Here is a 16464-nt window from a genome sequence, read left to right as displayed (position 1 = left end):
AGTTACAGTTGTATAGTATAGTGATTTACAATTTTTAAAGGTGATACTCCATTTATAGCTATTTAAAATGTTAGCACTACAAACATAGGTCTCCTGATGCCCACTACATTCTGTCCTGTGTTAACATATAGTTAATATTAATTAATCAAATTGATAGAATCAATTAATATTCCTATATCATGTGTTCTATATTAAATTCATTCCTTATTGTTCGACACCTTAAGGCTCTTCCGTATTGTCTTAAACTTTTAACCCTCCCTTTTTCTTTTTTCTCATATTTCCTTATTTTATTATTATTTAATTTTGTTTTTTACTGAAGTATAGTTGATGTACAATGTTAGTTTCAGATGTACAGCAGAGTGACTCAGTTATACCTATACATACATATATATATTTTTTTTTTCAGATTCTTTTCCATTATATATTATTACAAGAAATTGAACCTAGTTCCCTGTGCTACATACTAGGTCCTTGTTGTTTATCTATTTTATATATAGTCGTGTGTGTCTGTTAATCCCCAACTAATTTATCCCTCTCCTGCCCTTTCCCCTTTGGTAACCATAGTTTGTTTCCTACGTCCATGAGCCTGTTTTTGTTAACTAATTTTTCAAAGGTTTTTATTATAAACCTAACAAGTGGTTCTCCAGCTTCTCTTCCAGTTCGTCTGTTTCACTGCCCACCCCCTGTCTGCTGGCTCCTGGGAGTTCCAGCAAGAGCACGGTCTTGTCTGTTCTCGCTGTGACTTCCATTGTCCTCTGCGGACTTTCTCTTTTCCTCCCACACTGAGAACAGGCAGTTAAGTGTGGGAGGCTGGAGTTGTGCAGCAGCCCATCGGCTAGTCACAAGCAGTCTTCTCCTGCGTCCCGTTTTGGGTCAGCACGAGGCAGACGGGGGAGGAAGCAGCCTTTGTTTTTTTTGTTGTTGTTTTTGCTGCTTTGGGGAGGACGGTCATGGGATCGACTTGCTGGTTTCTGATGTCGTTAGCCCGGGAAACAGAATGCCTGCTGCCTACTTTTCTGCTCCTGAAACCCGGGAGGGTGTGGTGACAGGCGCAAATTTCTGTTTGAGGTGGGGGGGGGTTGTGAGGGGAGACCAGTGGGACTTTGCCTGCAAAGAGGTGGCCTGATGGAGCTGGAGAAACGAGCCAAGGAGAGGGGCACACGTTTCCTGGGAAGGATGTAGCCCGAGTGGAGATCCCAGAACGCAGAGAGCAGAGGAGGGTGGCGGGTGTGTCCGGGTCTCCAAGACCACCCCACGTGGGGTGGTTTGCTGGAGGCCTCCCGGGAGTGAGCACGCGGTGGTCTCATGGCCCTGCCGTAGTACAGCACAGTCAGCAAGGGGAGAGGCATGTGGGCGTGAAGTCCGGGGGAACCAGACACCGGTCTCCAGAGCCCCCTCCCAGGGGCCACACGGGACACACTTCATTCCTGCATGAAGTGTCCTCTACCTGGGACGCCCAGGAGAGACTCAGTGCCCAAGATATTTATTGGGGGCTGGTCACGTGGGCACCCTGTGCCTGGCATGGACCCAAATTCCAGACCCCCCGAAGGAAAGCAGGTGTCCGCATAAACCACGCTGTCTGTGCAGACCGTCCAGGCACAGTGAGCCCCTCTTATCCATCAGGGAGCGGTGGGAGCCCTTGTGAAATCCAGGCTCCCAGACAGCAGCCAAGGGCCCACCTTTCTGAGGAGGGCAGCCTCAGGGCTGCCAGGTCCGCGCTCTTCCACACGCAGGTGACCTCACTCCTGCCCCGCCAGGTTCTCAAGTTCAAACTCCCCCGGATCACGGGAGCATGGCCTTTGGCCAGCTCCTCCGTGCCCCTGGGGCCCCCCAGGGCTTTGGGAGGCTGGGCTGTGTTGGAAGATAATGCCATTTCTCACTGATGGATGTGATGATGGCACATTTATGGCCCAATAAATACCCGAGTGTGGCTGTCTTGCATCCCTTATTTTTGCCCTGGCAGAAATTGTCTCCCTTTTCCAGATAATGGGAGGGATCTCAGCTAAGAAGCAGCAAACTGACCTCAAACCTGGGGTCCTTTCCCCTCTAATTTGCTGACCTAATCCTGAAGACACCTTCCTGGTTTTGGTCATATATGTGTATGACTTCTCCTGTTATTGACTTAACTGCTTTAAAAATGATCTCATTAAAAGGAATATATGTATGTGTGTGTGTAACTGAAACACTATGCTGTACACCAGAGATCAACACATTGTAAACTGACTGTACTTCAATAAAAACCAATCTCATTAAAAAAAAACAGATTCCTGCACAGAGGAAGCTTTCGATCACTACCTCCAATTGGAAATTAAAATTTTCTGCAGATGAAAGAAGGCAACCATCAAAATAAGCACAAGGGAAAACATTACGAGGCTTTCTGTAAAATACCTTTGTCTGCCAGTGCTGTGAGCCTGAGGCCAGCTCTGTTGAAATGGAGACTGGGTGTAGGTGTATTAAAGAGACACAGAAAGTGGAGGGGAGGGTATAGCCCAGTGGTAGGACATGTGCTTAGCATGCGCAAGGTCCTGGGTTCAATCCCCAGTACTTCTGTTAAGAAATAAACAAATAAATAAACAAACCTAATTACCCATCCTCCCCCAAGAAAAAAGGAAAAATAATATACAAGCTCCCTGGTGGAGACCTCTTTTTGAGACAATGTGGGCATGATGTAGGGAGGGAATGAGGGTAAGTGGAGAAGAGAGTGACTTGATCAACATGCAAACCCTTTTTTTTTTTTTTTTTTTTTCATTTAAAGGGTGGTGGGAGGGGCAATGACTAAAAAATGTCATTCTGCTCTTGGGGAAGCATTGTCGAAGCCGACAGATCAAAAGGACTGGGTTTTTTCTACTTAGAGAGGCTGGCTCTCTTAGAGGGGCGCCCTGGAGGGCGTGGACATAAGACCCATTTGGGAAACACGTGTTGACCCGGCAGGGCTTGGAGGGAGCAGGGGAAGCCCCAGCGGGTGGGCGGTTAATTTGGGACCCACACCCTCTTGAGTGGAACCAGGGAGGGGGTGTTTGAAGGTGTCCCTGGGGCTCCAAGGAGGCCAGGCCCCTCACTGTCTTCGTTGCTGCAGGTCACCGGGATCCCCATGAACTGCTCTGTCAAGTTGCAGCTGAACCTCTACATAAAGTCTGTGAAAGGCATCGGGTGAGTGGGGTCTGGGAGCCGGGGCCGCCTCGCCTGCTGAGAGATCAGGGACTGAGCAGCGCCTGGAGGAGGGAGGTGGTCCTCAGGGATGTGGAATCTGGTCCCTGCCCATCTTCCCGCTGAGGGGGGCAGTCTTAGCTCTGGGCTGAGTTCCGAACCACATCCTGACATCCCTGCCCAGAATCCCCTTCTTCTCTCCGGACATTTGTCCCCCAACTTAGTCAGAACCTCCCATCCAAGCTGTTTTCCACTCAACATTAAATCCCGACAAAACTAAGTGTTGGAAAATGGAAACAGGAAACGGCATTCTGAAGCGTGACAATTCACTTCACAGGAGGAATCTTTTTAAACACTGGTTTTTTTTTTTTTTTTGAGTTTTCAATAACAGCTTTATCAAGATTTCACTCACATAGTATAAAACTCAGCCTTTAAAAATACACAATTCAGTGATTTGTAGCGTATTCACTGAGTTGTGTAGCCATCACCCCGGTCAATTTTGGAACATTTCCCTCAACCCCCAAAAGAAACCCCAGCCCCATTAGCAGTCACTCTCCGTTTCCCTCAGCCCCAGGCAACTCTTCATCTACTTTCTGTTCCTACGGACTTACCTCTTCTGGACATTTCACGTAAATCGAATCATACAACGTAAGACTGGCTTCTTTCACTTCACGTGATGTTTTCAAGGCTCATCCGTGGGGTAACACGTGTCAGTGCTTCCCTCCTCTTTTAGGGCCGGATCACATTCCATCATATGGAAAGAGCATGTTTTTTATTCATCTGTCGATGGACATTTGGGTTGTGTCTACTTTTTCACCGTTATGCATAGTGCTGCTATGAATAATCATGTAGAAGTTTCTGTGTGGACGTCTGTTTTCGTTTCTCTGGGGCAGACACCTTGGAGCAGATTGCAGGGTCATATGGCGACTCTATGTCTAAGTGTTTGAGGAATTGTCAGATTGTTTGCCAGAGCGGCTGCGCCATTTCACATCCCCGCCAGCCGCGTGGGAGGGCGCCAGCGTCCCACATGCTCGCCAGCTCTTGTTAGAGCATCGCATTATGATTTAAGCTGGGTGAGGGAGTGCACTGATTGGTGGTTGTGTCAGGGTTTGTACTTCGTAGCATGAAGTCATTTTTTTGTGTGTGGGAGGGTAGGTAATTAGGTTTATTTATTTTTTAATGGAGGTATTGGGGATTGAACCCAGAACCTCATGCATACTCAGCACGCGCTCTGCCTCTTAGCTATACCCTCCCCACTCCGTTCTTAGCATATTTGAAATCGTTTCATTAAAAGAAACACTGCCCCCACCCCCCCGCCCCGGAGAGATTCCTGGGCTGCAGGGATGTGAGCATCTATTCGGCTTTGCGAGACGCCTCTCAGCTGGAAAGACGCACACTTTGTCTGAGGGCGCCGTGGGAATAATCAGAGCAGCTCACCTTCCCCGCCCCCCAGCTTTTCACTTTGACGCTTTGGGACCGCTCAGAGAACTTGTTCCTGAAGCATCTGTGGCTGGTGAAATCATGTGTGCACTGGGCGTCTGCTGCCCAGGCTCCAGCTCTGGGGCCCACGTGACTCGGCACCTGGCCTGCTGACTCGGACGCACTGGGCCAGCAGGTGACTAAGACAGAGGAGCCGGCCAGGCTGGGTGGGGATGGGGCCGAGGGCCAGCCTCTGTCCAGCACCAGCGGACGTGGGCTGGAAGGTGGCCCCATCCTGTGTACTTGCAAATGCACTTTTCAAAATCTGGATTTGAACACCTGTCCTCTCAATTTTCACCTGTTTGGGAGTTAATTTCGATTCTTGACAAACATTGCCCAAGCCAGTTGTCCATCTGGGCAGCTGGATTCTGCCTGCTGGTGGCCGTGCACCCCTGCCCTGACCTCTCTGGGCCTCTGTGTCCCCATCTGTTGCTGCCTGGCTGCCCCCGTGGGCAAGTAGGCGGTCTCAAGGGATGTGATCTAACAGCCGTGCTTACCACCATCCCCGAGGGCTCGCGGGGTGAAGTCTGGGGGAACCGGGCACAGGTTTCTAGAACCCTCTCCCGGGGAGCCACACAGACATGCTTAATCCCCCAGCGACAAGTTGTGACAACACATGTGAAGTGTCCCCTACTAGGGACACCCAGTAGAGACTCAGCATTCAGGGTGTTTACTGCGGGCTGGTCATGGACTAGATTCCAGACGTCCCGAAGGAAAGCAGGTGGTCAGCATCAACCGTCTTTGTTAGCTGGGTGCATTACCATCCTGAATAAAATTGGGGTTCTGTTTCTCAAAGAAAAGCGTGGATATCAGTTAGGTCAGCCCCCACTGCATAGGAAATGTGAATTTTTCATTTAAAAAGGTGCTGTCAGATGGTCAGGTGGCTCCCGGTCGGGAGATGCCCATTCCTCAAGGCCACACCAGTTAAGTCGTTGAAAATCAAACCCCTCCTGGCCCTGCGGCTTCGATCACAGGCCCGGAGTTGTCTGATCTAAGACAGCCCGACAGAACTTCTCACTTGCTTGGTCTCACTTATTTCCAGACAAACCGGGAAGATCGAGCCGGTGGTCCTGCCACTGCTGTGGTTTGGAGAGGTAAGGCCGCCTCCCTCTCCCTGGGTACCAGGCACCTGTGGTGTCTGACGCCGTGATTTTGTTAACGCATGTGACCACTTCTCCTGAGACAAAGGGAAGTTGGTTTTCAGAGTGTCAGCTTTTCACTTGGACTTTCTTTTCTCCCAGCTTTTCAGGGTTCCTTCTGGCCTCGCTCATTTTAAATCAGGGTCAGCTAACAGCCAGTACAACCTCTGAATGTCAGGTTCACTTCCTGCTCACGTCACAGTCTGATGTGGGCTGGCAGGGTGGTGGAGCTCTGCCCCGCGCAGTCTTTCAGGTACATCCAGGCTCCTGCCCTCCTTGAGACGCTCAGAATCCGTCTCTGTTCTGTAAATTGGGAAAGAGATAGAGAGAATCACATGGGAGCCTGGCATGGAAGGTGTAACATCACTGTGCCCACATGCCATTGGCCAGAACAGGTCACATGGGCTTGCCCATCTGCAAAGGCATCTGGGAAATGTAGTCCTCTTGTGTGGCCCTGGAGGAAATAGAGGTACTGGCAGGTTCCATCACACACTTTGGCCAGTGGGCTCGAGATGGGGAAGAGTGGGGAGGGCAGAGGGCCGTGGCGTGGGGTGGCATCTGCACCGTAGGCTCACAGCATGTGGCTTCAGTCCATTTGTTTGCCCTTCTCCCTCCCCAGAGCGGGGCGATGGAGGGTGAGACCCTTCAGACGTTCTACACCCAGCTGGTGTTGATGCCCAAGGTGCTGCATTATGCCCAGTACGTCCTCCTTGCCCTGGGCTGCGTCCTGCTGCTCATCCCCGTCATCTACCAAATCCGGAACCAAGTAGGTGCTGGCCAGAGCGCGGCCCCGGCCGAGCGGCCCCTTGCTTGCCTGCTTGAGGGAAGGAGGGGCTCAGATCGGATCCCAGCACCGTCCCTTCCTGCTGTGCCCACAGACACCCTCAGCCTGGTCCCCGGCCTCTGCCTGGGGCCTGGGAGCTGTTGCTACATCCTTGCCTCTCTTGTGTCTTCTGTTATCACTTTTCTGCCTATTCTGGGAGGCCTGGGGACCCTCCCTCGGAGGGGCTGCAGGGGGCGTTTGGATAATGAGACCTGGTACTGGAATGGTTTGTTCATCAAATCAGCAGCTGCAGGGTGCCAGGCTCTGGCAGGTACAGGGCACACAGCCGTGAACAAGGCAGACGCAGTCCCTGCTCTGGAGATCGGGGTGGGGAACGGGGGCTGGCGTTCTAGTTGGAAAGACAGATGGAAGCCAAGTAAGTAAACAGAAAGATGATTTCACCCAAGATAAAGATGGTAGAAAATGTGATGGGCTTAGGGCAGTGCTGTCCAGTAGAAATACAACATGAGCCATGTGTGTGATTTTAAATTTAAATTTTGTAATAGCCACATTAAGTAAAAAGAAATTAATTTTAATATCTTTTATTTAACCCAAATACAGCCAAACTATGACGATTGCAACATGTAATCAACATAAAAAATATAAATATAACTGTTTTGCCTTATTTTGTTCAGGTTAAGTCTTTGAAAGTTGGTGTCTCTTACACGCTTACAGCTGGTCCTGATTTGGACTTGCCCCATTTCAAAGGCTCATCCGTCATGTGTGGCTTCCAGGCTGGACAGTGCGGTGTCCAGAGGGGTTGGGGACAACTAGAGAGAGAATGTCAGAAAAGGTTTCTCTGAAGAGATTGACTTTAAGCTTAAATGTGAATGCTCAGCACAGAATCACGGAAAGAGTGCGTCTGGCGGAGGAGTGGCCAGTGCAAAGGCCCTGAGGCAGGGATGGGTGAGACCTGTTGGAGGATCCTGCAGGGCCAGGATGGCTGGGGGGGAGTGGGCATGGGGGCAGCAAGGTAGGAGGTGGTGCCTGAGAGGTGGGGGCAGGTCATGCTGGGCTGGGCCTGAGAGTGGAAGCAGGGGGACCAGTGAGGAGGCCCATTTGAGCGAGGATGGTGGCTTGGACCAGGTTGGGAGCAGGTATTTCAGGAAGGGAGCATCAAAGGAGAGGAGCTCTGAGTACCCAGCCCTGAGGCATCTGCCCTTTAGAGGCAGGAAGAAGTGGGGGCGGCAACAGATACCCCTTCATTTTTTTTAGTGGAGGTACTGGGGCTTGAACCCGGGACTTCATGCTTGCTAAGCATGCGCTCTACCACTGAGCTGTATGCTTCCCCCCAGACACCCCTTCTTGACTACATAGCATTCATTCATTCATTCACAGCACTCACTGACACCTTCGCAACTTGTTTTGGGGGGCGCTGTGCACAGTTTGGGGGATACAGGCATGGGCAGAATATGGGGTCTGGACCCAGGGGCAAGACTGCTTTCAGCAGGTTGCTGCCGTCAGGACGAGGCCTGCGAGTGCAGGGTCCCCGGGTAGTGGGCGTGGGGGAGCCTCGGCAGGGCTGCCCGGCTCTCCTGCCGCCCCTCCGGCCCCCGCATTGCCAGCTTTCTTGCTTTAGCTTTGGCCAAACAGCTTTTTCTCTTTCTCCCCTTTCTCGGAGGCAGCTTGCTTGCTCGCTTGCTCACTTGCTGGGGCGATAATAAACCTTTCCTGGCTCTTAACCTGGGCTTTCAAACCCTTAACCCAATTTCCCTTCCAAATTCCCCATCCTTTGGGGCAAAAGGTTTGCACTGGGGTGAGGGTGGCAGGGCCTCGGCGTTGTGAGCCCCCGATAAACGCTGGGTGCCCCGTCCTCTGCCACTGCCCCAGTCAGAGCAGAGGGGAGCTCCTGATGGTTTGGGGACTGAATTATGCTGGGAGGGCAGAGGGAGCGGAAGCCCAGCCCACGGATACCTCCCTGGGCCCAGCATCACCATGGGTTTCCAGCAGTGAAGACACACCCAGCCACATGCAGGGCCCAGGGGGAGCAGCTTGGAGAGGGGCTGGGCTGGAGAAGGAGGCCGAGACCGCCTCTGCCTTCTGTCCCTCAGTCTGTCTCTTGATCATCCATCAGAGGGGGAGGGGGAGGGGAGGGAAGTCAGGACACAAACTATGAAAGCTTCACACCCACCCCTCATCAGTGACCCCCAAATCTGATAAGAATGCTGTTGTTTCTACTGATGCTGGTGGAGGCTCCCTCCCCATCGCTGGAGGCCAAATCATGGAAATTTATCCCATTATGTATTTTTTGGTTTGGCAAGGGTTAGGCTTTACGTGTTTTTTACGTGTTTTTATGTATTTGTCCTAATTGTGGGGGGAGAAAAAAGAACAGCATGTCGTTAAACTCAATGTATTTTCATCTCTCTTCAAAGACATTTCTCTCCTCAAGTCATTCTTAAAAGAAAAACAAATTTTTTTTAACAGAAATATCTCTGTTTCTGGTCGATTGAAAATGCCACCTGCTAGCTCAGTGGAGCATGAGACTCTTAAAACGCCAACTGCTCAGCCCGCTGTGTCTCTGCCAGGCCACCCTGCCTGCCACACGCCCCGCCTTCCTACCTCAATTCGGCCCTAAATTTTCAAGCGAACAAACCCCTTTCAGCGTGGCTTGTCTGTTCAACTCAGCGTGTTTCCCGAAAATTGCCGCGTTTCAGTCCCCGGTGAAGGCCAGCCTCCTGCCCCACATCTCAGCCGGCCCCAGTCGTTAATGGGTTTTAGGCTCTCATACCCCCACCCCACCCTCTGCTTTCCCCCCAAATCGAAGAACCGCGTAAACCCTCTTCCATTTGACTGCAATGTCAACTATAAATTAGCTTGGTTATCTTCTAGGAGAAATGCTATTTATTTTGGAGTAGTAGTAAAAAGGGCTCAAAGGATAAGGAGGCCATTCAGGCCTATTCTGAATCCCTGATGACATCAGCTCCCAAGGGGACTGTGCTGCAGGAGGCCAGACTGTAGGTGGGTACCAGGTAATGCCTCGCGCCCCCGCCTTCCCGCCCCCCCCCCCCCCCCCCCCCCGTAGCGAGTAGAACTCTGGCGGCTTGAAACGCTTCGGATCTTACACATTTCTTCAGCCTAAACTTCACCTGGAGTGTCTACGGACCGAAAACACGGACTTGTGTGTGCTGCTGTGTTCTGAGCGAGCGGCAGTTTCCTTGACCCCCAGGCGTGCTGGGAGACAGAGGGCGACCCGCCATCTGTGGGCTGGTGTCTTACTTGCAAGGTTATCTTAGAAAGGCAGGATCAAGGTTTAGGGGAGCTGCTTCTCAAACCTCTGGGGCGATAGACTCTTTTCCGGGGAAGTCTGCTAAAAACACAGGACACCCATCTGGACCTCCGGGAACAGACTCGTGGCTGGGGCTCCCGCATCTGTATTTTAATGGACCCCTGAGGGGATTTTGATGTAGATTGGTTTAAATATATCTGGATGGTGGACCAAGAAAAAAAGAATTTAGGCAGCAACTGAGCACCAGCTGTACATCCAGGACTCAGCCTGAGGATAGCGTTCCCAGATTGAGCAAAAACAAACAAACAAAAAAACCAAGAATTGGCAACAAGAAAAGGATGCGCAGTTAAATGTGAATTGCAGGTAAGCAGTGAATGATTTTTAGCCTGTGTGTCCCATGCGATTATAAAGACGTGCTTATACTGAAAACCTGTTTGCAGTTTACCTGAAATTCACGTTTAGCTGTTTGCTGTCCTTTTAGCTGGCAGCCTGCTGTGGAAGAAGTAGGCTAGTGCCTTTGGGGGTTCACCTTCTCCTGGGCGGTGCCCCTTTAGGCTTGAGGTTTTTCACAGCCCCGCCAGGGGATGTGACAGGCAGAGCTCCTGGCCCTACGGTTGGGGGTTGGGCGGGGGTGAGTTGCTCTACTGTGACTCTGACAATAGCTGTTATTTTGGTTTCCGAAAACAGTGCTGCCCTCGCCAGCTTCCGCGGCTGGGCCTGCTCGGGTTTAAATAGCTTTAAAGCTATTTGAGAGCCACAGACCCAGGACGAGGCGACAGCGCCGCTCGTTCGGGCCAGTTGGCTGCCTCCAGTTCTCTTCGATTGCCAGGGCTGGAGGAGGAGATAAAACGGAACATGCCAAGTGCTGGGCGTGGGTGTGTTTGTGTTGGCAGGTGCTGCCAGCCCTGCGAGGAGCAGAAGGGAGGGCCAGCTGTGTCCCCAGCGAGGCTCTTGGGGGGGCTCCTCCTGCCGGTCTGGGGATAACAAGTCAGGGCGGAGTGTTAAGGGGGTGTCCTCCTGAGATCGGGAGCAGAGTATCCGGGCTACAAATGAGTCCCCCTTTCTTTCCTCTCTCCTGGCATTTCTCTGAGATGCCCTCTTGTGTGCACTTTGACTCCGTGGGCACCCTCGCCCCCTTCCAGCCACAATTCTCTCTGCAGAAACTTGTCTTGGTGTTCTCGGGGTGTGGGGTGGGGTCCTCGGGCACAGAGAAGGGGGTTATTTGCTTTCAGCACAGATAGAGCTGGTGGTTGTGATGTCAGAGGCCCCCAGCTGCCCCTCCCTGGACACAGCCAGGATGTCCTGCCACCCCCCCTCCACCCCACCCAAATGAAACAAAAGCAAAACTAGGATCTCCTCTTGATTTTACCAGCAGAATCCAAATTTCAAGTTATCAGGGAAGTTTTTGATTAGAGAGATTCTACTGCCATGTCTCCTGGAAGGTGGCTCAGTGTTCAGCTCAGATGGGACCCCTCCCTGCGGTCATGTATACTTGGGGACTGCAGTGTCCTATAGTCTCCGGTTTAGGGGACTGGGCACCTGGGAAGTGGCTGGTGGTCCTGGAGACCTGGAATCCCTGTAGGGTGGCCTCCAGCCTGTGCTGAGTCTCGGCCTGGGTCCCTGGGGGGAGCTCCCAGACCTTGCCCTGCAGCTGGTCATGGGGGTGGCCTTGAAGGGCTGCTTTGCTCCAGGAAAGGCAGGAAATGGGGCCTCTGCTAGCCCAGAAGGGTGCTTTTATGTAAATAAGAAAAAGACAGCCCCTCTGCAGACATGGCCAGCTCTAGGGCAGACGGTTTGGCAGAGAACAACTCGTTTGTAGCTCTCTTGCCTGGGTACCGTTGTGCAGTGAACAGCCTGGACAACTGTACTGGGCAGCCCTCAGGGAAATGTTTCTGGATCTTTCTTACCTTCTCATTCATCTCTCTTTCATTAATTTCAAGTCCTCAGTCCTTAGTTAAAAGAAAGTGGAAGGGAACAGGAGGAGGAGGGGAGGAGGAATGGGCCTCAGCTTCTGGTTCCTTGAGGGTTTGTTACGTGCATCTTTCGCTCTTTGGGCCTATGTTGCTGAGAACTTGGCCACGCCTGGCCGCCCCATGCTGCCTCTCTGCGGTGGCGTGTGTCTGCAGAGGGTGCTGGTCTCACTCTGGCCTTTCTCCCCTCGTTGCCCCTGGCTTGAACGTGGCTCAATCCAGGAAGCCTTAGATCTGGCTTTGAGGAGAGGAGCCAGGAGTAGGCCCCTCTGGGGCTTGGGGTTTGTGAACAAGGCCCCAAGTGGGGTGGGGGCATTTGGGATTTCCCAACCACAGCTGCTGGGCAGGGAGGCCTCTGTTCTTCAGGGGAAGACAGAGGATTTAGGGGAATGAAAAGTTGCCCCCAATTCTTATAATCATTGCTACCTTTAGAAAGTTTATAACTCTTTATGTTGAGAAATTTTTTAAAATGTAAAACTAGGTAAATCACAGTAAGTTCCCTGAGTCCCTGCTCACCCAGACTCCACATTTATCGTTAACATGTCCTCTTTCCCCTTCTCCCTGGGTGACCTTTGCCCCGCCTCTCCGACTCCCACTGCCCCTCCCCTTGTCCCCAGAGGCACCCATTGCCCACCTCTAAATCTGTACATATGCACTCATGAGCGATAGATAATTTTTAAAAGGATCGTCTCAGTAGTGTCAGACTATGAATCAGTCCACAGCAGGCTGTCCTCCCCTCAGTTTTCTGTTTGTCACAGCTTTGTAGGTTGAATACCAGCTTGTGGCTATATTTTAAAAATGCATTCTGCTGTCCACGGACATTTAGACGGTTTCTAGTTTCTCTGGGTTAACAGTAATGGCTTATATAAGCCCTGGACTGCTTGCTCTGCCCTCCTCACTGTGTCAGGCCAAGTCCCTCTGGGCCTCAGTTTCCCCATCTCTAAAATGGGGTCAAGGCAAGATGGTGTTTCGTGGGACAAGGAGACCCTCTGTAGCTGCGTCCCAGGAGTCTGTAGGTCACTCCAGTCTTTTCTCATCTCGAGCTTGACAGATGGGGGGCTGCTGCTGGGGACTCTCAGGGGGTTTCTGTGCTGGTGGAAGATGTGCAGGGGTGGGGCGGGGCTGGGGATGTGGGCGGGGCTTGGTGGCGGGGCTGGGTAATCCAGCGCCCCCTCCTTTTTCCGCAGGGTCCCAAAGATGCCGAGAGCCAGCCTGGCCTGGCCACTCAGCCAGACGGGCTCCCCAGCCCCTACACCCCACTTCTTCAGGACTCTCTCAGAGGACAGCCCACCAGTCCCAAAGCCTGAGCCCCCACCTCCTGCTGCCACATTCGTGTCGCACACTGCACACCCCCAGCACGTGTCCACACGTGGGCACAGGGGTGTGCAGACACACTCAGGGATGGAGCCGCTGCTGAGAGGACTTGGAGAGAGGCTTGTCAACAAGGACTGTTTCCAGAACCTCCTCTTCAAGTGACTCTCAGGCCCGACCACGGGCGCCCTGGGCATGGGGTCCCCTCCCCTGGCTAAGCCGTCGGGCCCAGGCTCTTAACGACTCGTGCCGTTCTCCCCAGCTGTTTTCTCCATCAGTCTTGAAACACTGCAGCCCCCGCCTGGTGGCTCACCCAGGCAGGACAAGGCCTTTACTCCGAAGGACCAGCCGCTGTCCCGAAGCCCAGCCCGGGAGTGGAGACTTCTTGTGCGGGGGCCAGGCGGGCAGGCGGCCGGGGCTCCGCGCTTAGCCGGGCCCAGAGCTTTGGCCGGCCGAACGCCCATCGGGGTTCGGAATCCGAGATGCATCTAACCGCGTCCTCATCCCCTGCAGGATGGTGACCTCCCTGAAGTCTGCACAGGCCTCGGGTTTGGGGTTCGGCCCCTTCCGTTCAGCCTAAACTGACGTCATCCTGTATACTGAGCCCGGAGTGGCCGGGGTGGCGGGGGCGGGGGGTGCTGTGCCCCGAGCCGCCCCCACCCGCCCCCACCAGGGCCCTCAGCTTTAGGTGCCGGGGCAGAGGTGGAGAGGCCCAGGGCCCGTGAGCCTGGGCGTCTGGTCGGGTGGGAGACCCGTCCACCCTGGGCTCCCGGGCTCCGGGGCGAGCCTCTGTCTCTTTTCTACTGGAAGAGAAATGAGTTTTATCATCTTTTAAAAATAATTCACAATTGAAGTAATAAACCGTTTTAAAAAGTGAACGCTTGAGTCTGTGGCCGCCTGTGTGCTGGGGGCTGGCGGCTTCCTGGGACGTCCTGGGCTTTTATTCTTCAGAAAGCAGCTCCTTTCTGGCCGTGGCCACGAGCGTCTCTCAGGGACCGGGCTGCCGACCTGTCTCTCCGTGGTTTTCGAATTTGAACCTTGTGTTTATGTAACATTTTATATAAAAACTGCACCAACTCAGTTCTTGTTTAGGAAGAGGAGGGTCAAGGCTGCTTGGCCCACTACCCCCGCCCCAGCTTTGCCACTTGGACATGGAACTTGCCAGGGATTTTTTTCTGTTTATTTATATACAAATCAAGGTGCGCAGGATTGGTCTGGATTTTTGCTTTCTCTGATTACATACATACCAGAAAAGAGAAAGGGTGAAGAGAATGGATTTGAGCCAGGTGGCATGGGTTTGAATCTAAGCTCCGCCGCTTCATAGTTTTGGGATTTCAGGCAAGTCACTTGACGGCTCCGTGCCTCAGTTTCTCTGCCTGTAAAATGGGGATAATAGCACCTCCCTCTCGCAGGGGCGCTGGGAGGCTGCAGCAAGTTAACAGGTGAAATGCTGTTGGAATGCAGCTGGCATGTGGTGAGGGCCGCACACATCTGCAACTCTCCTTCTCATCCACTGTGATTTAGCATCTTTCCCACCCAGCTGCGCACTTCCGCTGTTCCTGTCATGGGCACTGTGCCCCGCTGCTTCGCGTTGAACTAGCTCATTCCTTTTAATGGCCTCCAAGCACAGGTCATCACAGTCCCTCTGGGTGCACACGTAAGCTGCTTCCGGTTTCCTCCACTGCAGACACAACATTCTTTCCTCCCTTCACTGAGTCTTGAGCAGGTACGAAACGCCAGGCACCGCCCAAGGAGCTGGGATGTCAGTGACCGAAACTCCCCCTTGGACAAGTTTCTCTAGGTAGCTCCTGATGGGGAACTGCGGCGTCACGGGCCTGTCGTGTCAGCCTGACCGGACACAGCCCCGTGGCCTCCAGCAGCTCCCCGCCCGCCCTCCTTATGGCGCCGCTGGGGGTTGGGGTGGGTCCCCCAGCTGGTGACTAACGGACGGGATTCCCATCCGGTAAGCCAGGGTCGCGTTCACAGAGCCCGGCAGGCACAGAGCCTATGCCCCGCAGAACTTTCAGGGGCCCAGATACGTATTTTCATTTCTTTTAAAATGAAAAGGAAAAAAAAAAGCTTTTACATAGAAAAAAATGAACACCTCGTGTAATATGTTCACCTTTATACCAGTGCTGTTGTAAGACGCCACGTGAAACGTTTTTCATGGAGGAAGGGGCCCGCCATGGGCTTGGTGGGGTGGGGTGAGCGGGGGTGGGGGGGCCGCCCCACCCCCACTCCCGCAGGTCAGTTTAAAGGCGCCTGTTCTCAGTCTGGCCCCAGCAGTCCCCCAGGATTTGATGTGAAACGCCGTGCGCTTTTCTTGGGGGTGCAAGTCCAGAACTTTGAACCGGATCCCCGGGGGGGGGGGGTCCAGAAAGACGTAGCATTCCCTTTCGGAGGGTCATCGATAACACGAGAGCTGCTGTAGTACACAGACGCGCTGTGATGCCCCAAGGGGCGCCGCGATGATGCAAGAGGCCTTGTGATGACGCAGAAGCCGGATCGTGATGACGTAGGTGCCGCTCTGACGAGGCAGCCTTTGGCCTGGAAGACCCGCCCCCGGGTTTCTGCGCCGGGTCCTGAGGGCGGGGCTCCGCCGGGCCCTGCGCCTGCGTACTGCACACCCCCTCCTAAAACTACCCAGCTGCTCACCCAGGCGGACGCGGACGTGCTTTATCCAAGTTTGAATAGTTGCGAAGGATGACATTTCCCGCTTATTGTTACTTTTGCCGTTTTAAAATAAAACCATTTCATTACTTTCAGACGGGGCCCAAAGCGATCTAAGTAGAATGGTGCATGATCCTCGCCACTGCTAAAAAAACAAAACCAAAAGCATAGGCTCTCCTAGGCAGAAAGTTTAGCCTCCACTTGCTCCTTGAAGCTGTATTTTCTTCTGTTCCCCCCCACTAAAATTGTAGCTAAATATCATATAATTTATACCTTCAAGTCTTAATATTCATTCTGCAACATAGTATTTATATAGGTTGACATGGACATTTATATTTTTTCTTGTGACCAGAAAGGTTAACATTTTTGGGGGTGTGTGTGTCTGGATTGCCATCAACTTTAGGTACCCAACTGATCAACAATATCAGTATGTTTTGTATTTTATTATATATCAAAGAAGTAAACCTTTATTGGAATGTATCTCCTTTTTATATATACTTTGTATTTTTAAAGATTTACAGAGTAGAGCTGATGTGTGTGTGTAGTTCAAGGAGATTCAACACACAGGTCATAGATCCAAGTAGCCATAAGGCGGGAAGCCCCATAAAACCGGCATGACCCCTAGGCAGGGCCGCTGCTCTCCTCCCAGCACCATCTGGTTCCCTGGCCCAGAGCCTTTATCTCACTTTTTGCCTCTAA

The 16464-nt window shown here is 52.5% G+C and overlaps 1 protein-coding gene across 6 annotated transcripts in view; it reads left to right on the top strand.

Annotated features, from left to right (window-relative positions):
• The window catches only part of SCARB1 (scavenger receptor class B member 1), a 67219-nt gene extending 53246 nt beyond the window's left edge, over window positions 1-13973 (top strand). For 3 of the 6 annotated variants that reach the window (XM_064481301.1, XM_064481300.1, XM_064481302.1), the window contains 5 exons: window positions 3077-3150; window positions 5669-5720; window positions 6385-6531; window positions 9418-9546; window positions 12972-13973. In XM_064481301.1, the coding sequence (XP_064337371.1) occupies window positions 3077-3150; window positions 5669-5720; window positions 6385-6531; window positions 9418-9546 (402 nt within the window). In that variant the 3' untranslated portion in view covers window positions 12972-13973. Of the gene's footprint in view, window positions 1-3076; window positions 3151-5668; window positions 5721-6384; window positions 6532-9417; window positions 9548-12971 lie in introns of those variants that run through there. The other 3 variants (XM_031442498.2, XM_031442496.2, XM_031442497.2) reach the window with 2 other exon arrangements.
• Window positions 13974-16464: the final 2491 nt, after the last annotated feature.

This window comes from Camelus dromedarius, chromosome 31 (genome assembly GCF_036321535.1).
Source record: "Camelus dromedarius isolate mCamDro1 chromosome 31, mCamDro1.pat, whole genome shotgun sequence".
Lineage (NCBI taxonomy): Eukaryota > Metazoa > Chordata > Mammalia > Artiodactyla > Camelidae > Camelus > Camelus dromedarius.
Note: the sequence above shows the minus strand (reverse complement) of the source record. Positions and strands in the feature narration are given on the sequence as shown.